The sequence below is a fragment of the Epargyreus clarus genome, unplaced genomic scaffold (genome assembly GCF_041222505.1).
Source record: "Epargyreus clarus isolate Ecla_fem2 unplaced genomic scaffold, WU_Ecla_fem_2.2 ptg000003l, whole genome shotgun sequence".
Taxonomy (NCBI): Eukaryota; Metazoa; Arthropoda; class Insecta; order Lepidoptera; family Hesperiidae; genus Epargyreus; species Epargyreus clarus.
This window is the reverse complement of record NW_027332211.1, coordinates 13,645,473-13,668,941: the sequence shown is the minus strand read 5'-3', so window position 1 is coordinate 13,668,941 and position 23,469 is coordinate 13,645,473. Positions and strand designations below refer to the sequence as shown.

At 32.4% G+C, this 23,469-nt stretch overlaps 2 protein-coding genes across 3 annotated transcripts in view; one reads left to right on the top strand and one right to left on the bottom strand.

Annotated features, from left to right (window-relative positions):
- Positions 1-163: 163 nt before the first annotated feature.
- LOC140754666 (uncharacterized) lies at positions 164-10,515 on the top strand. Its single transcript, XM_073089700.1, has 2 exons — positions 164-263; positions 395-10,515. The coding sequence occupies exon 2, from the start codon at positions 511-513 to the stop codon at positions 7,264-7,266; it is 6,756 nt and encodes a 2,251-aa protein (XP_072945801.1). The 5' UTR covers positions 164-263; positions 395-510; the 3' UTR covers positions 7,267-10,515.
- Positions 10,516-10,524: 9 nt separating this feature from the next.
- Positions 10,525-23,469, bottom strand: part of Rcd5 (microspherule protein Rcd5) — a 30,893-nt gene continuing 17,948 nt past the window's right edge. For both annotated transcript variants that reach the window (XM_073089720.1, XM_073089712.1), the window contains 2 exons: positions 11,597-11,812; positions 10,525-10,648 (listed from right to left, as the gene is read on the bottom strand). In XM_073089720.1, coding sequence (XP_072945821.1) covers positions 10,559-10,648; positions 11,597-11,812 — 306 coding nt within the window. In that variant the 3' untranslated portion in view covers positions 10,525-10,558. The remainder of the gene's footprint in view (positions 10,649-11,596; positions 11,813-23,469) is intronic.

Genomic DNA, 23,469 nt, shown 5'->3' with positions numbered 1-23,469 from the left:
CTAGTAACTTTTATCAGTAATAAGTGTGATATTATAACAAAATATTAATAAAACTACATTTGTAAACAAATGAAAAGGTTAAATCTAAATTTTTTAAATATACAAAATTTTTGACTGGGTAATATTTATGTAATATTTTTTAATATCCATTTTTTATTGTAGGCAACACACATGCCTAAATGGGCGACAGTGCAGGAACGTAATAAATCGGTGTCTCCTAGGAAATAATATTGATATTTCAAGAATACCGAAAAGTGCAAAAGGTACGTTGCTAACCAGTTATTACTACAATTAATTAAATGTGTTGTGTGAATTTCAAATCTCATAATGGTGTATGTGGCACAATGTTTTGACAGTTGTCATTGAAATATTTGATATTTTGTTTATATTTCAGTATGGGTGTTATTTATTCGTGACATCTCAATATCGTCGACCCGTATGTGAAGTTCAGTATAGAACCAAAAAAGATGTCAAAAGATAGATGCACCGCTAGCCCCGCTGAGTGTGGCCATGGACGCTAAGGACCTGAGGATAGAATCTGCTCTGGGCGCGCACACCAACGATGGCAGTACAAAGTACGGCCAGGGCGGCACGTCGCTCCAAACCAACGGTAATAAAACGTATCATGATATCGGATCAATCTCATCGACCAAAGTGGACCTGCCAACCGCGCGGCCGTGCGCGATTATTGGCCCCGATAGAGTTCTGCCGCCGCACTCGACGAGCGATGGATATCTAAAAAAGGTCGCAGTCGAACCATGGCCGTGCACAGAAAACGTGTACATGCACCCACCTGAATATCCTCTTAAACCATCAGACTACCCACCTCAGAGAAACATATCACCGAGACAAACATTTCAAGAGAATATGCAGCGTATCATGGTACCTCCTACATATGTGTCTGTGAAAAACGATGATAAGAATTTGAAAAACTCAAAGTCCATGCCTTCCGAGGCAAAATATTGTGATGTGCCTTATACTATTAGTCCTATAAACAATGAACCAAAAATTATCAAAAATCCTGAGGGACTTGGTCCCAACAACAATCCTGCTTATACCCAGCCTATGCCTCAAAGTTGGTCAGGCAATGGTGTTAGTGTCAGGCCTTTAAGGCCTTATGGTGCTCCTGACTTATATCAGTATTCCGACTATCCAAACTGTCCAGCACCTCGGGCAATATCAATGATAAGACCTCATAGGAATGTCCATGAAGATGTGCCTCAAACATACCAAGATCGTTTTTATCATGAAGCAAATTTAAGATTCAAGCCTTATTCAACACCAAAGGAAAGACCTCATCAACATCCGCAAGCAAGGTATGATTATATTGCTAATTATCCCAACACATTTCATCCACAAGCTCTGTACCCACCACATAAATATGATTTACAGAAGTCGATGCCTCCACATCCATATCCTGTTTATCCTCCTGTACCTCTGAAGTATTTAGATAGAAGAATGCCTGCAAATCCTATGGAGAGATATCAAAGGTCCCCAAGCCAACAAATTAATTTGAATCCACCATTTTGTAATCAAAACATTCCACCTAATTATGGGCCAGTCCCAGGGAACTGCATGCAAAATAGAGCATTTCCATATTCAGCAGATCCTTCCACGAAACCTATGATTCAAAACAGATTGTATTTTGATAATAGTGCTCGTAAATACTATCCTAGTTCAGAAAACATGTTTATAAATGATATTAATCGACCTCAAACAATGAAAAATGATGTACTGTACCCTTCATTTCCGCCCTTCAATATACACTCACTTCCTCCACATCATATGTATCGAAAAGATAGCCCCATGAAAGGATTTGAACATGGTACTCATTTTAGGAATATTGAGCACTCTGTAAGCATGAATTCATTATCCAGACTACCTTTACAATTTTCACCTCAAACAATATCAATATCTCCTGATTCTAATACAAGCAATGACACTATACAGACTTTAAGTAATGCTCAAGAAGACTGTGGGTATGTTAGTCAGTCATCTACAGCAAGTGTAAGAAGTATGGAATCTGGAATAAACCGAATATCAAGCGATTTATACAGAAGGAATGATTTGAGATATGAATCATTTTCTCATACACATAAATCTGGCCAAAAATTAGATGTAAACACTAGTTCAAAGGATAAAAAGGACCTTAATGTTAGACAATTTTTACAAATGTGGAATGAAGGAGATGATGAAGGTAATGACAACAATAAAGAAACTTCACTACAGAAGGATTCCAGCAACTCTCTGGCTCAATATGAGGCTGGTAATAATCAAGAACAACTCTATGTTCTTGGCTTGGTTAATGTACCTAGTGAAGAACTGGGCAAATATGATCACATAGAAAAAATCTCCAAACTCCCCGAAAATATCAAAGGTTACAATAGTATTGAATTACTTAACCAATATGAAAAGCTTGTTGAATCACCAAATATTAATCAGTTTAATTTAACGCCACCTCAACCAAAACAAAAAGATTTACCAATAACCTTACCATTGAGAAATACAATTCCAAGACAAGGAATGGAGGTACATCCTCGCCCATTATCACCTTTAGACGTCGAAGCAAAAATCAGCCAATCTGTAATTCATAAAGAGGTGGGCTGTAACTTTGAAATAAGACCTTGTAGTCCTCAAATTATGAGTGTTGATGTAGCTGCACCAGTGCATAATGTATTAAGTGAAAGATTAATAGAAAAAGTGGTAAACCCGATAGTAATGAAGTCACCCATGCAACATAAAATCGAAGAGACACATAATGAGATCTCAAGAAATTCGCCTAAAGTAACAAGCTGCAAGATGGTTAACAATCAATTTCCTTCACCAAATATTAATGATCCGTTAAAAACAAATTATTGCCTACATGATATGGAAAGCAATTCTGGAATTTGTCTTGCTTCTTTACCTAGATTAGATAATGACATTGAACTAAACTTTCCTGAAATAAATCAACAATTTATCAATGCAAATAAAATAGAAACCATTCAAGCGTCGTCCATGCGTGATTTGCCTATTTTAGACACAGAAAATGGTGGTAATATACATAAAAATAGAAATAATTTGCCCACCAAACCGCTTATTCCAGAGTACATCAACTCAGGCTCTGAATCAGAAAAAGAGGGGTCAAAACTCAGCAAATATAGGAAGCATAAACGAAATAGCTCAATTGCTAACGAAAGTAGTCTCAATTCCAATCTACCTTTGTCACTTCATAGAACTGACAGCGTCATTATTAAAAATCCAGAAAATGCAAAAAGTCAAGTAGAACGTTTAAATAATACGCCTTCAGTTAATAATAAACCAGATAATGATACTATAATTAACCCTACAAACTTAGTTGCGGAGGATGAAAGGGCAATAGACTATTCTGATCGAAATGTAAATGGAATATTAAAAGAAAAGTGTAATAAAGATTACATACCAACGGAAATATACGAAACTGCTATTGATTTTAGTTTAAATAAGAGTGATGATGAACATAGCAGTTGTATTAACAGCATAAATAATTTAAATGGTTCATTACAAAATAATATTGATATAAACAAAACCATATTCTTGGAGAATGAATCTAACAAACATACTCACGAGATTGGTAACATAAACTCACCGAAGCAGTTGGAGGAAAACTCGGTTTCTGATCAATTTCCTATTATACAATCTAATTCTCCTCCGTTGGGAGAATTTACCTGTAATGATATGCTTGATTCAAGTACAATTCCAGATAAAGAATATTCATATAGACAATTTAACTCTGACCTACTAAATAACAAGACAGATTTAGACTCGATTGTTGAGGAAAACCTAATTTTACACGATCAAAAAGAAATAGTAACGGATACATTATCAGTTAGTGCGTTACCACCCGAAGAGATAATACCAGAAAAAGATTCACCCATTTCAAATCTTCAAAACGAAAAGGTGTCGGAAAATTTAAACTCTTCTAATGACATATCGTTAAGTAATTCGGATATAACTAAAGACATTGAAAGCGAGGTATTAAATAATTGCCTTCAAGAAGATGCAAAAGACTTAACAAACCCCCTGACGAAAGCGAAGCATGATTTAGTAGAAGCAGGTGCAATAGAACAAAATGTTAACTCCGTCATTATAGAAAATAATTCGAATTTGTTTGAAGAAGGAAATAATACAGTAACAAGTCTTTCACTAAGTGTATTAAATGTTGAGATCGGTAATTCAAGTGAATCACTTGACGACATAACACAAATTGATAGTACTAATGAAAAAGACATTCAAGAGTGTCAGATCGAACCTCATAAAGAAACAGAGTCATTTGATGTTAATAAGGCAGAAAAAGAAACAGAGGTTCTGAACAAAGAAGAGGAAATTTTGAGATCAGAAGAGGATAAAGAACACAAGGAATGCGAGCTTAGCGTCGACGTTGTTAATGGCGGCTCTGATAAATATGACATGAGCGCAGATTTAACAAGCCCCTCTGAAGAAGATGTTACAGACAACAAAAACAAGCGCGTAACTGACAATATTTTCAATGAAGACGAAGAATTCTGTAGAGCGCCAGATAACGTTAGTAACGAGAATGATGTAAAACTTACTTCAATAACTAGTCTGGATATAAAAAATGCGTCGACTGAAATAATAACTAACTTGGAAAATAACGTGTCAGCTGATATAATACATAACGACAAAGACAAAGAAATGATTGAAACAGAAATGAAACTTGACACAAACATTTCAAATACCTTAAACGATAAAGAGTCATCTATTGAAAGTTTAGAACAAACTGTCATTTCTTGCAATGCTGAAAACAAATCGTTCTTTAAAAAGGAATTGTTTTCTCCGTGGCTTCAAAACCTATTGGTACATAATGAAGGGCCTTGCGCTTCATTCGCAAGTTTTGAAAAAGAAGATATATTAAAAGTAAATAGTTGTCTTAATAAAGATGAACAGAATTTTAACAATGTAGTAGTTACACCATCTCTCATAGAAAATAAGTTAGAACTGGGGCCCAAAAACATTAGAAATGATATTGTATGTAATAATTTTGATGAAATTAGTAATTATATCAATACTGATTCCGCAGAATTAGTGTCAAATGAAATAGGAACCGAAGAAAATAAAGGCTCTGATCGCCTAGTTAATAATATTGATATTGACGCACGTAATATAAATCATACTGAAATAATCCTAGACGATAGTAAAGTTGTGGTGGAAAATAATGTTGCAGAATCTTTACCAGAGATAACGACAGATGCAACAGATGAAATTGATTCGGCGGTGGAGAATAATATTAACATAAACGTCAAATTATGTGAATATGTTAAAGAAAAGCCATTTCTATCAGACCAGTTAGCAAGTAATCGATTTCCTAGTAGACGTAGCAGAACTCTTAAAAGATCATTATCGGAATCTGCAGTAGAATATACAGCTTCTGACTACACGAAAGAAAATAATGTGAATGATTTCATATATACTAACAAACGTACAAAACTTGACAATTCAGAAATTTTAGTAGAGTCACAAGTGACCGCAGAAGATTTGACAAGTTTTATACAAAATAATCGTCGGAACTCTATATCTGCAATTTATAATGATGAAAACGTATCATTTTGCATTCTAATAGATAATGACTGCGTTTTAACGGATGAAAATGAAGACTGTCAAAAAATTTGTTACACAGAAATACAGGGTGACTGCTTGAGCACGATCTGCACTGAAGCGGAGGCTGAAAATACGGATTTAAATGAACTTATTTCTTACGAAGAAAATGGACAGTGTGAATATGATAATGAATTAATTCTACAAAATGTAGAAGATGAGACTATTGAAGAAACTTGGGTTGAAGACGTTGCATGTATGGAAACTGTATTCAATGATGACATTGCAGAAGACATTGAAATTAACGCACCGTCATCTCCTAAATACTCGGACACATCAGAGGACGAGAGTGATAAAGATTATTTATACAATGTTAATGAAAATGAGCATACAAATAAAGTCAAGTATATTTATGGTAATCAGATGTGTGATGATGACGCACAATTAGTCGAAAAGTTATATAGAACTCCACAAATGGATGTGAATAAAACGCTTATTGATAGAGAATCTCAGATCGCTGACGAATTCAATCGATATTACGATAACGACTCCTTAGAAAAAATACTATCTGAATCAAACTCCCTAGATACACCCTCAGTACAAAACGATAACAGTATCATTTCTGATGTAGCAGATAATTCTTTAGTGTTACCAAGTAGCGTCACTAATGACGATGCTCATGGAAATAAAGAGAATTTAAAAGCTACCTTTTCAGAAGAAGGACCAACGTATGAAACGAATGCAACTGTGAATCTAGTTGAAACAAAAAATGTTTCCCAAAGAAAATCAAACGAATACGACGATACCCTTATAAATTCTTGTGAATCTAGTAGTGATGTTTCTTATCGTAAGGATGAGGAAGGCTTGCATTATGCTATATCTAGCTCGCCTGAAGTATCATCAACAACATCTGAAGAAAAGGGTTCAGGAATACTTCTTAAAATAAGAAGTTATAAAGGAACCAAAATTTCAGAAATAAATGAAATGGGTTCGAGCTTTAATCGTACACACTCCCAAAGTTATCACAGTTCTAACTATGGCTTACCCACATCAAGGCCTTTAATAACAAAAGCTGCTCAAAAATATATTCCACCTTTAAAAGAGACCATACGGGATCTCAAGGTAAAACTTCATTTACCGAAACAAAGTCTATACAAATTGCAACAATTAAAGAAATCCAAAGAACAGCCAAAGATAAAAACAAGTCATACTAAACATTACACTAAAAATGTACCGCAAGAAATTCCAAAGAAAACTAAACCTAAACCTAAATTTGAGGATGTTCTCAAAAGTATTGATGAAATTCAATTTAAAATGCATAAGGAGAAGAATAGAAAATCGAAACAATCTATACCTAAAGTAATCATAAAAAAGAATCAGAATGGTGCTCATTATGCTAGCACCCAAAGTAAAGAAACATTTAATCCCGACTTAACCGGTAGAAAATGGCAACCATGGGTATTCCTAGAGAAAAGCAATTTCATTGACAAAATGGCGCTGAAACAAAAGTTTAAGGCCATATACAACCACAGGAAGAAAACATACGTTTTAGCAGAAAGTTTTCGAAAATATAAATCTATTAACAACTATAAATCCATTACCAATTCGAAATTTGTTATATCCCATCCTAAATCGAGTAACAATACGTCTACAGGAAAATTGAAATACACATTTAGGTTAAAGCATAATTGAGTTTTCTCAAGTTTTAACAGTTCCTTGGGACTAAATAATTTCTAGAGTCATATTGGCTCTCCAAATCCCACCCTTTCACGGTCTCATGTAATATGTAACATTCCTATGTTCCAACTAAGCCTTAGTTGAATTTAGTTACCCAAATAAGTTCGTTACGTAATTATAGAATATATTATCAAATTCTTTATAAATCAAAGCCAAATTTTAAACAAGCGTGATTAAAACAACAAAGAAATATTTAGATAATGTTCGTTAATTGTAAGTTAAATTTGGTCAGATCTGTATTTTGTTATTACACTACAAATTTTATTAGAAATTTATAACGTCATTCCATATAAGTGATAACTGTTTACATTAGACTTATTAAATTTTATTAAGACTACAAAATCAACTATATGCACGTATGGAGTCCAATATTCATTCATCAAAGTGACATTTTAGTAGCTTTATGATTTGTAGATTTTATGAATAATTAAGTGCCCAGAACGGCGGTTGTATTTATTATCTAAATTCTATGTTGTGGATTATATATTTAATTAATCAAACTTTGTAAGACCAATATTCTTGTGAATGTTTTGGTAAGGTACTCATTTTCTCTTAAAATGTCACTCTGGTGTATTAATTAGGCTCAAAGACAAATTTAAAGATTATTTATTTATTACAAAAAAAAAACAAATCCAAATCATAGTTTTAATAAATGGATAAAAATGTAAATATTTAAGTTGTGTTAAAATGTAAATATTTTATATTAATTAATAAGATGCTAGCGTAAGAGATATTAAAATTTGATATTCTACGAATAAGTATGATGTGTTAATCCACATTAGATTATTGTGTGGCGTGAATATTGTGCTAATAGAATTATTTACATTGAATATGTAATTTATTGTTTATTTGATTTTTTGTTTATTTACTGAATATTTTATTAAAAATATTTAATTGTTATCAACGTCATCGCGAACCAGCGATGGTTACTATTTGCTCACGTAAATTCTAAACACATTTAATTATAGCGACTATTTAAGTGAGGGGTAATTTTATAAAATTAGTCTAAAGTACAAAGAACACTACTTTTGTAAGATACCACTTTGTCCGTTATTTTAACATATTTAGTTAAATTCAGAATATACCTATTGGTATATATTTTATGTGTAAACGTATATTGTTTTGTGACAATATTGTCGTAAAACAGTGTTTAGTACTGGCATAAAATGAGCGTGAAATGAGTGCGACCAATACTCATGTAAAATATAAACATATCTGACATTGTATACCATGAAAATGCTCTTCAAAAAGGAATATATAAGAAGTATGGATGCTTTACCGTCGCTATATATGAAAAGAAATTTCGATAGGTATTCCGCCTACTCGTTAGCTTGGCTAGCCCGAAGTAAATACTGCCATGCGACCGCCCGGTACTATTTCCAGAAATACATCTTAATCATAATTTTTCAATTAGGAATAAAACATTATTCAACCGTTAAAATGAGTAGATCTTATCATCTATACCAGGAGTCGCGATTAAGGCAGACAAAACTTAAAAGTATTCGCCCCTACGAGTTGAGCAATGTTAATACCAGCAAACGAGGCAATATATTTCGTACTGAAATAATTGCGCTCTTAGAATTACATATAATCACCATTGCGGCCCTGAAATGTCCATATCTGTTCGTTAATATCATTATCAGTGTTAAAAAGAGTAATAAAGATCACCATATTTGTTCGAAAGTGCGCCATACTTTTTATATTTCGATAATGATGCTACCAAACATTATTATTATACATGTAGTTTTTTACACTAGTAATATATATATATATTTGTCCATTCTTGTAACACGAAGTGCCTGAATTTTATTAACACAAATATACAAATGCAAAATATATATACCTGTTCCATATATCTACAATTTAAAATATTACAAATTATGTCCTATGTATGTGTTTAAATGTATATGTAGTGAAAGTGCCTTGACAGCTTTGTATCAAAATCACGCTTTTGTGTGTTACTAGCAATGCTATTCATAGTGTCTGTCTGCGCTATTATATTAGGTCGTGTAACACTGGAAGTGCACGATACGGCGTGAAAAATGAGTTGTTTAAACTTACGTTAACTATTTCGACACTAATGCGTATGTTTAAACAGGTCCTTATTTAATTCTGTAATAATAAATGTGGAATTGTCCTCTACTTATCGTTTACATCGTATCGTAATTACAGCGAGATATTTTCCGCATTGTTTAGAATGAAATGTGTAAATTATAATATTTATGTACGGTTAAAAAATATACCAAAGTAGGTACTATCTTTCCTTCAAAGAAATTGAAAGAGTATCTACTGATCTCAAGTATCTACTTTTGTGTGATTGTGCCTAATCCACTATAAATATTACATATTTTTATATTATATACAGGGTGTTAAAAATATACCAAATAATGTGCTTTTATGTTTTAGCAAGTGCTGCCTTCGTAGATTACTGTAAAGTCGTAGATAATTGAGAAACTGATTATAAAACCAACTTTTACATTATGTTATGTAAATAATTGGACTGTTTATTTATTATAGATTTGAAGGTTTGTTATAAAGATTTATTAAGTTATGATTATTACTAAGGTGGGTAAATTAAGTTTTAGGTGATGGAGTCTTGTGCTTGATTAGAAGATGTACAAAATATCACCTTATTTTAATGTTTAAGCTTTTGTGAGATGTTCTGTTATATGTGTTATTATTTACCTTTATCTTACTTTTAATATATGGGTCATTCCAAAATATTTTGAGGCTGAACTTTACTAAGTATGGTTATGTAATTTTAACTGATATTTTATTTGAGGTGATAACTAGAACGTTTGTTACGCACTCTTGAGTGGATTGTTGAGTTTATTCTTCTTGCACTTTGTTGGCCATTGTTATAAAATAAGTGATTTAATTATTATATATTTTATATAGTTAAGCACTGTTGAGTTAAGGGTTATGGAAATAGATTTAATAATTAAATAATACTTTATATAAGTATTTGTTTCTTTGTTTATGTTAAAAGCATATCTTTTAATGCCAGTAAAGCACGTGATAGTGTTTCGTGATAGAGTATAATTATAATGAAAAGTAAAAAAAAACATGTAAAAGTCCTTAACATTGTGTCGTGATGTGTACACAAAATCAACCTATTTTTAATGGGATTATTATTGTTTTTGAGTGGTACCTAATTTTGAAAACTGTTCTTATATTGACCAAATAAATGTGTTCTGAATAAAACGATGAGTATTATTTATTTAGACGAATTTATTTTTATACTGGTTCACACAGGTATAGTCATTTTTACAGCTTCTTGACGAATGGCGCTGACAAAATCTTGATTTATAACGAACACCAAACGAAGGCCCGCAATCTGTGAACAGAAAATACGTTAAAAAGATTCTCGTGCTCTTTACGATGGATGTATATTCCCACGACACATCTTTTAACAATACAACGTCGCAACGTACATTTGTGTCCCTTAAATTTGGATTGGTTTTGATGGTCGGCTATGATACCTAACGAGGAAAAATATAATAAGAGCTAGTTGTTTTTTGCATTTACTCTACCGGGGAGAAGGAAAATAGGAATATTTCCTACATTCGTAGTCGAAGAGCCCATTTCGAAGGGATTTTCTCCGATACGCACAAGAACATTAAGGCTTTTTATTTTTCCATTTGCTTTAAAAACCATAAATAAAAAGTTTGGTCAAACAAAATTTGTGTTAACATTTTGAAGTATTAAGCTAACTTTTTTGTTCACTTTAAACATTTTCTTTTTATTTAAAAAGAACAATCTGGTAAGATTTGTATCCAAGAATAAGTTCCAATATAACGTTTCGTAGATGCATCAATTTAGCTTACAAACCGTAATGGTATGGTAAGTACAGGCATGGTAATAACATAAACATTGCAAGTTCCGTGCACTACTGTTGGTACCGCGGCCTCGACCGCGCGGTGCCGTGTCAAAGTCGTGGAAAGTGAAAACACCATCATTTCATGGAATTCTAGGGCGCTTAGTTATAACTGCCGTCACAGAAATTGAATATCAATATTACTATATACCAACTATTTACAAAGTTGCATTATTTTTTTTATTACCAAATGCAGTTACCTACTTACGTATTTTAGCTATATAGTATATGTTCAATTCATTATTGCCCAAAGAATAATTCTGTGAGCATTATGTCACTGAACTTTGAGTAGAACATAAATATTTACAAGTTGTGTTTAATAATTAAGTTTTTGCGATTTTTAGATCTATAATTAGTATTTACCTACCTATTTTGTTACAAAAAAGTGCAAGATAACAAGATACTCACGTCAATGACGCTATTGTGGTTGAGTTTCACTTTGTTCCCCTGCAGCACGGGGCGGCCGTCCACGAAGATAGGCCTCTTCCCCTCCGAGGATATGAAGAAGTCGCCGCTGTTTCGCAGCCGGACCGTCGCCTGCTTCCTGGACACCTTCGCCGTGGGACCCTCGAGCGTCAGGTCCACGTCGATCGAATGGTCCCTGGTGCTACGCCCCACCGCGATCTATGACAATGATAAACAGTATTTATGGATGTCGATAAAGCATAAAATAAAACACATCTTCCTACATAAAATGTTTACGTAAACACCAAAAAACAGGGTAGATACAATCCGTACATGTATCCAGCAGGCTAAGTCATTGAATGTTATACCTAAGATATAGATAACATTTAGCAAACTTTGAATGAGTATCAAAAGTAAGGAAGGACCTTGAATATAAATAAATTACTAGAATTTTGCGTATGTAAGTAACGTCATGTTAGCCTCTAGTAATTACTATATAAAGGCACGTCAGAGGTTATACGTTAAAATATCAAATTTAATTTTAAAATTCTGACAAAAAATTCCATTTCAATTTTAATCATCATATAACATAACTATACTGGTGATAAGTGGTGATACCATTCAATTTCTATATTTTCTTGTAAATAAAGATATAGAGTTCGATTTTTTGTTGTAAAGGTAGAACTACAGCAACCACTACTGGATGTACATAACTGATAATAAAAATAAATATAATTTATTTGATAAACATTAATATTGTATATGCGTATGCTACTGATAATAAATGCTGGTATATAAAAAGTTATCTCAATTATATATTCTACAATCTACAAATCTAAAGCCGGTGTAGTAAGTAGATGCTATCAGTTACACACAGTAATTACAGTTGTGTTAAATTTGTGTAATATAATATATATTTGCAGACTTAATAAAATGTATACTTAGCAGTCTATAAAAACTTGACTAGATAAGAGTATATATTTGGATAAATACTTAATAATTTATAAATAAAAATAGAATAAACCACGAGTAAATGCGGATCATTTACGTTTAAGAATATTACATTTACCATTTGATAAATTTTTGAAAAATTACAAATTAACCTCGAGACCCATTCAAGGACAATGAATAGATCAAACAAGAATTTCCATATAAAAAAATTCAATGTGGCCTCTAGACGACTCGTAATAAACAATTTGTTACGTGCACATACCGTTCCGTACCGTGCTAGCCTTTACTTAACCCCATAACTACTTACAACGTATGTATAAGCATACTACTACATACATACATAAGAATTTAATATTTTTCAAGAAAAAATATACCAAATAAAAATAGCAAATACCTGTAATCAATACTATCTACACAACACACAATATGATATGGATATAAGCAAGAGAAATCCACTAACCTCAACTATTCAATTCTGATTAGTAGATTTCTCTATGTACGAGGTGACGATGAACAAAATAATATAGTGAGCCCCTTGCCTTTTACGTAAAATAACATAAATCAGATCCAAACAAAAATCGTACACTAAAGTCGGTCATAAAACTTTCGGATGTACCTAACATACGAAAACTATGATGAAAATCCTTGTGACGTGTCTGTATTACATTCTTGTACGTAATACCTTCCTCCAAACTAGAATGAAGCATCGCTTAACAGTTGATTTTACAGCAGAAACCCACTAATAATTCCATGTTTCAATCACGTATAATTTACAAGAAGCTGGAGAGTTTAGCGGTCCTTTAAAACTCCAATCTCGAAATGCTTACATAATTACTTTTGTCACATTTCACGGCTTTTACGTGGTAAATACGAACGCACGAGGAACTGAAGAAAGGTAGGTTACCTAAGCGACGAGTAGTACAAACTGAGACAGCAGTAGACAACTCGAACATATAGAATCTTTCTACTGAATTATTCATAGACAGAACAGTTCTACTTAAAGATATTACAATTATAATAGTAAAATAATTAAAGTAGATGGAATGTTAAAATGTTACCTTAGCATTTCCATGTATGCGATATCACAGTAATTATTGCCGTCGCTGCGTTGCTCGTATGCACAAGTGTTACTTGACACGCTTAATTAAAAATGAATTGCCGAACGTGCAAATAAACCACATATTTGTTATTTGTCGAATGTTTATTCAACGCAAGGTCGAAGAAAGACGACTCTATACACCATTAAGAAACCGCGACTGAGGCAGTAATGTAAATATTACTATAGATGACATAATACGATATTAAATTAATTAGCGATATTCATTAATAGTTATAAGTACAACTTCTGCTAATTGAGCACGCAAACTGCAAATAATTACAAATGAAATCGGGGCCTTCGTACACATATTGCGTTAAATAAAATTGGATGTAGAACGTCCGTTTAACTCATTCTCGCCGGCTGAAGTACAGTCGTTGCCCAACTAAACGTTATTTAATTATGAACACAAATTTATTATCAATTGTTATATATGTAACTTGGAAAATATAATCAAAAAGCAATTACAATGGTACTAATTGTATTATAGAACAATACAATTCAATAATAGTGCCCCAATAACAGATGATAATATGACTGGTGTATATTTGATGCTTAAATCTCTGTTAATTGTGTGATCGGAGCGAACCAATAACAAGATAAAAGTATTTTTTTCTACGAGCGTACCACAAATACGCACACGTTTATTGTTGTTCATACAAACAAGATAGCGAGGTGTCGACGCTAATGCCAGCGATAAGCTATCAGTGGATGGCTCGTTACGCCGCGGCCACTATCACCACGCGGCGACCAGTCGCCCGCCAATATAACTGCGCACAGTATACTTTGCATCAGAATGTTATTCGGTACATAACGCACTCTGTCCATTCTCCAAGTGTATTGAGAAGGTTTGTAACGTACATTTTTAAGTATTTCTTGTGTAAATCCCTAGGTACTTCTTGTACGATATATACTATTTTTGTTACCCATTACATATTTTTAAAGCTAATAAGTCACATATTTTAATATCTTTTTCATGTCACATATAATTAAATTCCCATTAATATTTCGAGAATGAGTCATATTATAATTCCCACCCTGTTATAATTGGAAATCATTGAATTATTTCTTGATCTAGATACACATAACTATAGATATAATTGTCTATCCATTTCAATCTATCCATACCAATATTAACTCATAATATTTATCTCGATGTCTTCATAATACGTAATCTTGTTTGCGTTCGCGGGTAGATAGACAATAAGTTCTTTGTATCTATTCTACTCCTGTATCTGGTTAAGAATATTATGTTTTGTAGACAAGTAATTGATTATTAGTAAATTTAAACTTATATGATCGTGCAATTTATCATTTTATATTTAATGAGTGCTTTGAATTTTTCTTACCATTTGGTAAGGTCGTGATCACGACAAGTCGAGGAAAAGCAGTTAACAAGGACTGATGTAGTGATACATTAATCTGTCTTATTCGTTTTTTACGAGACATTTTATTAAGTGTTGGATTGTCTGTGATGAAAATAAATATTCCCCATATTTATTTTCATCAGGTTTTGTTATTAATTTTACATCAGGTTGTTATTGCTGTTGTTGTTATCTACTTTTTTTTCTGGGAAAGTGGGAGTCGTCCACGTTTAGATTTTAAACTAAAAAAACTCACATCGCTCTCACAATCATAATACTTGAATCCGGACTACACATTTTCACGAATGACATTTTTAATTTGTCATTGACGTCATTGTTAGGTAGATATATTCATCGATATATCCCAAGCGGGTTCGTCCTGTAATACTTATATTGTTGAATTTTTACACTCAGTGTATTTTCGGTGTGTAAGCTCACAGTCTCTACCAACCGAAAGATTAGTCTGGATTTAAGGTTTATATGAAAATAAATAATAATAAATACCAATAACATAAGTATACCAAACTATAAATACAAAAATTGGCAATTATATTGAAATCATACTAGAAAATAGATTTATAATGAAGCCACTGACAGAAACTTCAAAAGTACCTATTTTCAACGTCGATAAATAAAACATGAGTTAATAGCCAAAAAAAATTGAATTCGACGTCAACATTTGCGAATAATTCGTACAAGTACGTTGATAGCACATAAGGATAATTTCAAGTTTTGAGCTTAAACTGCGATAAGGCGTACAATTGTCGATCAAAACGTATTGTACTTTATTTCCCACAATACAATGAAGGTGTATAAGTATAGTGCAACGGCAACCTTTACGAAGGTTATTGTTTTAAACCTCAGCAATGTCCACGTGAGCGCGTTTCATTCGAGTGGTTTTATTAATCAAATAGGCATAGATTAGTAAAGATTACTCACTCCTAACAAGAGAATGTAACCAGTTTTGACAATTGAAATTGTCACTGTCATCTATTTTCGTGTTTGAAAAATATTTAAAAAATGTAGTTTTAGAGCATTTACGAACGAAACGACATTTCTTCGCACTTTTTCTTCGACTTTGTGTTGTTTTTGCACCACAAAACTGCACATGTCTGCATGTCTGCATGTCTGATAAATTACACCATGACAGTCGGAGACGTAATGGGAAAATAGTCAGCTATTTTGCCATTTGTGGCTTCCTTCAATTGCAAGACGGTGAGATATCTATACTAATTTGTGAAATTAGGTCAAAATATTTCAAAATAAGGTTGTGATTAATATCATACCAATTTTTGAAGCATGTAATGTTAACAGATATAATACATCGATGTTTTTCAAAAAGTAAGCGTCATTGATTCATATATTAAACACATAATTAGGAGAAGAATAAAATGATAAAAATGTGGATATTATTAAAAGTTGTCAAAACTATTATGTGACAACTGCGGGTATCCAATCCGACACTGTTTTTCTAAATCATGGAGAGTAGTCAAAAGCGACATAGGTTGATCCTGATATATTTTGTACATACCGCAAACGGAATAAGAATTTTAGCCAAGCCGGACCACACACACATTATCTTGAGGACTCCGTGTTTGTGTCTCATGTCACTATTAACTTTCTTCGAAATAGACAGACAGACGGCTCTATAAATTACTTTATTGTATACATTTTTAACGGAATTTTGCCAAGTAACTATCAACAATATTAATGAAATCGATTGACGTAATAGATATTCACTTATAAGTCATCGTTGTAAGTCAAAAATACTTTACAATAGAAGTCAAAGGTCAAGTAACTGACTTTAAATTGGAGGTCCCTGATACCAAAGTAAAATAAGCAAGTAGGTAATACGTAAATAACTTAAAGACGAAATGTTTGTTTTTTCGGTTGCCAATATTTGCTTGTCCGCCGACTTGCAGAGACCTTTCTTGGCTATTCTTTTCTTCGCCAAATACGGCCGTTATTACATCTTTTAGCTATTATATGACCCTTGTTAGCCAGCCCAGTTAACCAGCCCTTACGTAATATAATTATTTCAGTAGTTATTTTATCTCAACTCTTTTCCATTGCAACCAAATCGATTTTTTGATATTAATTTTGTACTTTTTACGTAATCTTCAAATGTGTTATATAATCATTTATTATTACGATAAAAAATATTTTTTGAATAATGTATTAGATGTATTATTTATTAGGTACAATGAAATAAATTCGTGGTTTCCCCAAACTGACTCGTATGTGGCTCTAAGTGAATTTAAATATTTACCGTAATGAGACACCAATTATCTGCTGTTAGTGCGTACTCTCTAACATGGACGCTATAAGCGTCCCAGTTCAATATCCTCTCGGACTATAAATTATCTCGAAAATAACAGTTTATATACACAACAACAAAACTGGAGACAGATGATAGTGGAATGGATTTTCCGACCACGCCCGAGGTATAGGTTTAAATTCCTGAGAAACACTGATAACTACTTAGAAATTTGTTGCTTGCTATAACAAGGAATGAAAAAGTGACACCTAATTCGCGTGAGGTTTTTTTAGAATTAAAGTTCGCATAGTTATGTGAAGTCTACAAATTCGTACTCTAAAGAGGAAACACGTGCCGAGTAAGGCAAGAATGGGTTGACGACGATTGGTTACTACTATGCACTATGTTTAACGTCAAACCTTGGAATCCACAGTTAAAAGGGGTTCGTCACATGGCTCTGTGGAACTTTTGGAAAGAAAAGTGGCAACCATGATTAGGCAAAAAAGCATAGGTCTCCATCCATCCATAATCCCGACTAAATGTCCCAAAATTAAAGAATAAAGAAAATAAATTTAAAGGGCAAAATACCGGTTGAAGTGAAATTACAGACAAACAGTACACTCGTATTGAAATAGTTATTCGCATTAACTATTATCGCCACATGGTTATAAATAATTCAGAACATTCCTACACATACATATACATATATGTGACCCACTATCAGTTACAGGGACCGGGAAATTTCCAATCAATTATTTCCTCGTTCATTGCAAAACGTATATCAGCTATATAAAATAGTTATTTATTAACAATTTACTAGTTAAATTTCAAACAATGAATTTGTTATCCAGTTAAGCAGCAAAATACATTAAATAATTTCATCAACAACAATATTACGTCAACATTGTTGGGTAAGGCGTTTTAGTTATAATTTAATAATTATAACAAATATGTATTATATTGTACATGTACGTAGAATAACAATATACATAATTATATTTTAATTAAGTAAACACAACTGTGACCTTTTCTACAATTATGAAAGAATTTGCGTCCTCTGACTCATTGATAAAGTATATATTAAGCATGTATAACGTATGTACTTATATAATTGTAAATATCTCAAATATCTGACCTTGTATTCGCAACAAATTACTTCGCAGTTAGGTACTTATGACAAAAATCTGTACAAACATAAAGTAAGTGTGTAGATGTAATTAATGTGATAAGATCACGGAATAAGATATGCCAAAATCAAACAATACAATAAATAATAAAAAAAAAATGTATTTACCAAACATGTGCGTCATAGGTTCTATAGATTAACATATAAGTTAGCCTTCCGTATGCAGAACAACATGTGCGGTAGCAGTTCATCTGAAGTCCTATAGGTAATTTGAAAGTGCACGAATTACCTATTTAAGCTGGGGCGAAACCAAGCCGCAAATCTTTTAAAAACATATGCATAGTCCAAAGAATGGAAAATTTCGTAAATATGGATGCTTATTTGTATGACGTCACTACTTTTAAAATATTTGCCTCCAACCGATACATTGTCTTTACTTGTGTACGGATTCATCTTTTGGTGGAAATTTGTCAAAACGGCGAATCAGAGGTCACATGCAAGGAGAGAGACAAGGGTGAAATCCTCAAATCCGGTGATGCAAGTCGGAACCATAAAGGGGATGTTTATTATGGAGTATAAGGGTTGTTGTGACGAGAATCCACCATTTGTGCATTTAACAAATTAAAACAAAATTAAAATGGACTTACATACTTATTATATATTTAAACACACTTGTTATTGTTTAATAGTAACTGCTATTATTAACATTAATCATTTATTATAACAAAATACTTATAGCAATTTTTCCTCTAATATAAATAGCGGCGAATCGAGAAACGTTACAATCAATAATAATGTACCATTATTTTCATGTACTCACAATTTATTATATATTACCAGATGGAAGTAAACGTGCGCTTATCAGGACGTCAGGCTAATTAAACATTTAGTTATCAAAATATGTATACACATTTATTGCCTATATTACGTATTTGCGCCGCGAAACCGGCACGTTGTCATGTGAGCATTCGCAATTATTACAGATACAAATTCAATTAAATTTGTTCTCGTAAGTACAGAGATTATTTTATATTTAATTGAGATAGTGCTATCTTATGGATCGAGTAATACCGCGCGTCAGTTATTGAACGGCGTAAATTTTAAAGCATTTATAGAATTCTGAGCAGTTGCCCTATATCTCGTGGTTCTTCCAACTCTGTTGTGTGGAAGTTTTGTACTCCCAACGTGTTATATCCCAACTGTCCTTTTATGTTTTCTGTCAATTAAAAAGAAGAGATCTTCTTTCGCACTGAGTTTTGTTTATAAAAAGTAGAGATCGCACTGAGTTTTGTTTAGGTGGTCGGAGGAGACCAGAACACTAAATTTAACTGGAGCTAAAATTCTGAATTACACGAAATTACGCTTCACTATAATTACTAACCTGTAATCAACTAAGCTTGTCCTTTAGCCTTCATTTACAAAAAAAAACACTCCACAATTGATCACGTATAAAAATCAACAATTTAAATTATCTATGAATAATATATAAAAGAAACACTATTTGCACAAACTGGCAGTAAATGTTACAAAAGGCAACCTACACTTACCTATACACAAATGAAAAAGTGGAATATAGTTATACTTTAATCAATTTAGAGTGACGCGTGACTCTATATGAATTTTAGTCTCGATGGAATATATTGTAGGGCAATGAATATGCATAGGGATTGAAGTTACAATAAAAATGCAATAAGTAAATTACTGAAGTATTAATTAGTGTACATTATCGAGTGTAGCAGTTTTAACCTTCAAATAAATGTTTGTCATATGTTTACACTCGTCATCTTTTTCACGATAATCTTATAATATTACGGCAAGATATCCGATTCTGTAATTTGCATGTCTATTTGCTTTTTAATCTAAATACAGATTTTAAATAATATTCATAAATAGAGAAATATGGTTGTGCTGGAAAAATAAATGACCGCGGATAATATGACCGCGGTGCAAGTGATTTTAATTAAAAAATAAATTTTATGAATATAAACTAAATAAGATGTTGTTTCAAACTACTTTCAAAGTTTCAAAGTTTCAAATTTTTAAGTGTTTTTACTATGTCCCTCAATTCTTAATACTTTTTTATGATGTATCGATTACAAAGCAGATATAGGTAAAAAATAAAAATCATACAGTCTACACTTAGGGCTCGTTTACACGTATAGTTAGGCGAATTCGCCAATCAGCGACTATTCGAGAACTTTTGGTAAGAGATGGTCACGTGAACATATTCGCGTCAACTTCGTGTCTTCCCTAAACATAGTTTCCGGCAAGGCGAAGTCGCTCATTCTAGATAGCGAAGACGAAGCAATTTGCCTCAGGCGGCAGAATGTCCAGTGTAAACGTGCCCTTATACCATTAGTAGGTATCTGTTAACAACACCTTTGTGTCAGTAATGTCATGCGCATGTCACCTAACAGTAACCTAACGGGAGCATTTCATATTAGCTACACCTTTATAACCACGACAACCGTTAAGTAAATACACTTGGGAGCAAAATTTGAACTCATTACCTTACTGAGTCCATTTTTAACGGATACAGAACATTACGTTCATTGATTGTTACAGTTCATATTACCATTGTTCCACATTACATTGTCTATATGGGGTGGATGTTTTGCCATTAATTCGTTCCAAATTCATAAAGTATTGTTTGATTTTACTTAAATTACATTATTTGTAACGCAGTTAAAAAAAGAGTGAAGCGTGACAATTAGAGATGGGCAGAGGGTTTAAACCCAATGGGTGGATACGGGTTTAAACCGGGTATTTTGGGTGAAATAGGGTTTAAACCCAAATAAACACCCAAACAGCGGGTGTAAACTATTGTCATTCATATTTTTATTTTCTTCGTGTAATATCATTTTTAAAATAATATTGTAAACAATTCACTAAATATGCACTCTAAAAGCACATATTTCATTTAACTACGCTGTTATAGTCCATTCGGATGTGTTACATTTGGGTTGCAATTTTCGAAGACCCAATTATATTTTATAGATGTCAATGATTAGTGTAAAGGGCTTAGTGTACAGTTAAATCCTAATTTGTGGAGTCCCAACTGTTGTCCCTCGGCCGCCATCTTGACAAAAGGGGCACAAAGCGTTTTTACGCTCTACCAGGCAAACTATTTGTCGCACAGAAATTTAGTAAGAACAATTATGGTTTCAAATTGATTTATCTATAATTTTAGTTCTATAACTTTTTGTCGTTAAACCAAAAATAACAAAGATAATAACAATAATAGATTAAACTTTGGGAAGACTTTTTTTTTACTTTTTTCTACTTAATTTACAGAAAATGACATTGAAACATTTTGATAGAGGAGTTTTTATAGTCCGGTCAATTTAGACATAAAAATAGTAATCAAATAACATAAAGCTAAATTTCCGTAGAGACCTTGGGTTTACCATCACAAGTAAAGTTCCAAAAGTCCTCATCGATGTGTGTGTCGGCACTTATTCGGGGTCAAACGTCACAATTTTCGGGTTTCTGGATGTTTCTCGAAATAAAATTATCTATAAAATAATGTTTATATTTTTTTTTTCTTAAAGCTATAATTATTAAGATATTAAGATACGTAAGAATTACATTTTACATTATATGCCCATATTCCCACACCACCTGTGCAATAGTATACGAGAGGTAGGTATACTTATTTGTTTCGTCAAAATAGTACCTAATTAAAAAGGTAATAAAAATAGATGAACCTCTAAAAATGTAATATTTAAAAATGTAAAAACATTAGCGGTCTTATTCATAAAAAGTTATAGCACACTTATAACGTTGCTATAGTACGATTGTCAAAAAGTGTTATTCATAAACGCATTTTAGGCACTAAACCGTTCTATAAACCTTCTATAACTTATAGAGGCCAGAACCCTACTATAACAGTGCTATAAGGCAAAGATGGCCGACTCTCAACAGCTGATTCGTGATTAATAACCTAATTTGACAATACGTTTTTAATAAATTATGTCAATGTCCATTTTGTATACTTGAAATAATTTATTTTAATATCCGATAAATAACATTATTATATCACTATTTTAAATTACAATGCAAATTTTAAGCTTAGATTATTAAAAATCTAGAAAACCGTCCACTTCGAAGAACATTGCACCAAAGAGTGATCTGTTTTCATTAGACTATAGGAAGCGTTATCGCTTTAATAAATCGACAGTATATTTTATAATTGATCTCGTACGTAATGATCGTAAATTAGATCGCAGAGGTCCTGGTACACCTTCTGAAATACAGGGTTTACTGCCATAAGATATTGCGAATGTTAACAAAACGAAACTTAATTGAATTTAACTTTATATAATTATATCAATATTACGTAAAACATTAATATCCAACCAATTTTCACTCCTTTATCTTTTAACAACTTTTGCTTCACATCCCATTTTAACAAATAAAATATTTTTAAATTCGCGGTATTTACAAATACAATGACACTGACATGTGATTTGGTTTTATCGACAACCCATTGACAAGAATGTCAAGACAGAATATTTTTAGTACGAAATAATGTCATTTAATGATGTTTATCTATGGATATTCGTCAATTTGTTCGCCGAACTTCACTATAATGGCAACATTTTCATTTATAGTTGACTTTAGCGACACATTAGTTATAGAAGGTTTATGGAACGTTTATGAATAAGCAATTTTATAGAACGTTTTATAAGCTTATTGAACACTTTAACTAATGAGTGCTTAAAACCTTCTATAAGCATTTTTTATGAATAAGACCGTAGAAATACAGTAAAAACCTATAGTATATCTATTAAATAAACATTTGAACTATTTTAAAAGCTTTGTGTAGATTTTATTAACTCATTTTATAAACACCCAAATAAATACCCAGTGGGAGGAAATAAACGGGTATTTATTGGGTTTAAACCCTGCACAGGGTTTAAACCGGGTTCTTTGCCCATCTCTAGTGACAATACATATGCACGTATGAATAACACATAAACAGTGCGTATATAATATATTATGAAAGTGAGTGTGTTCCAAATTAGCGCACAGTTAAAAAAGTCTAAAATCATATATAAATGTTCAGTATTATTTTAATTT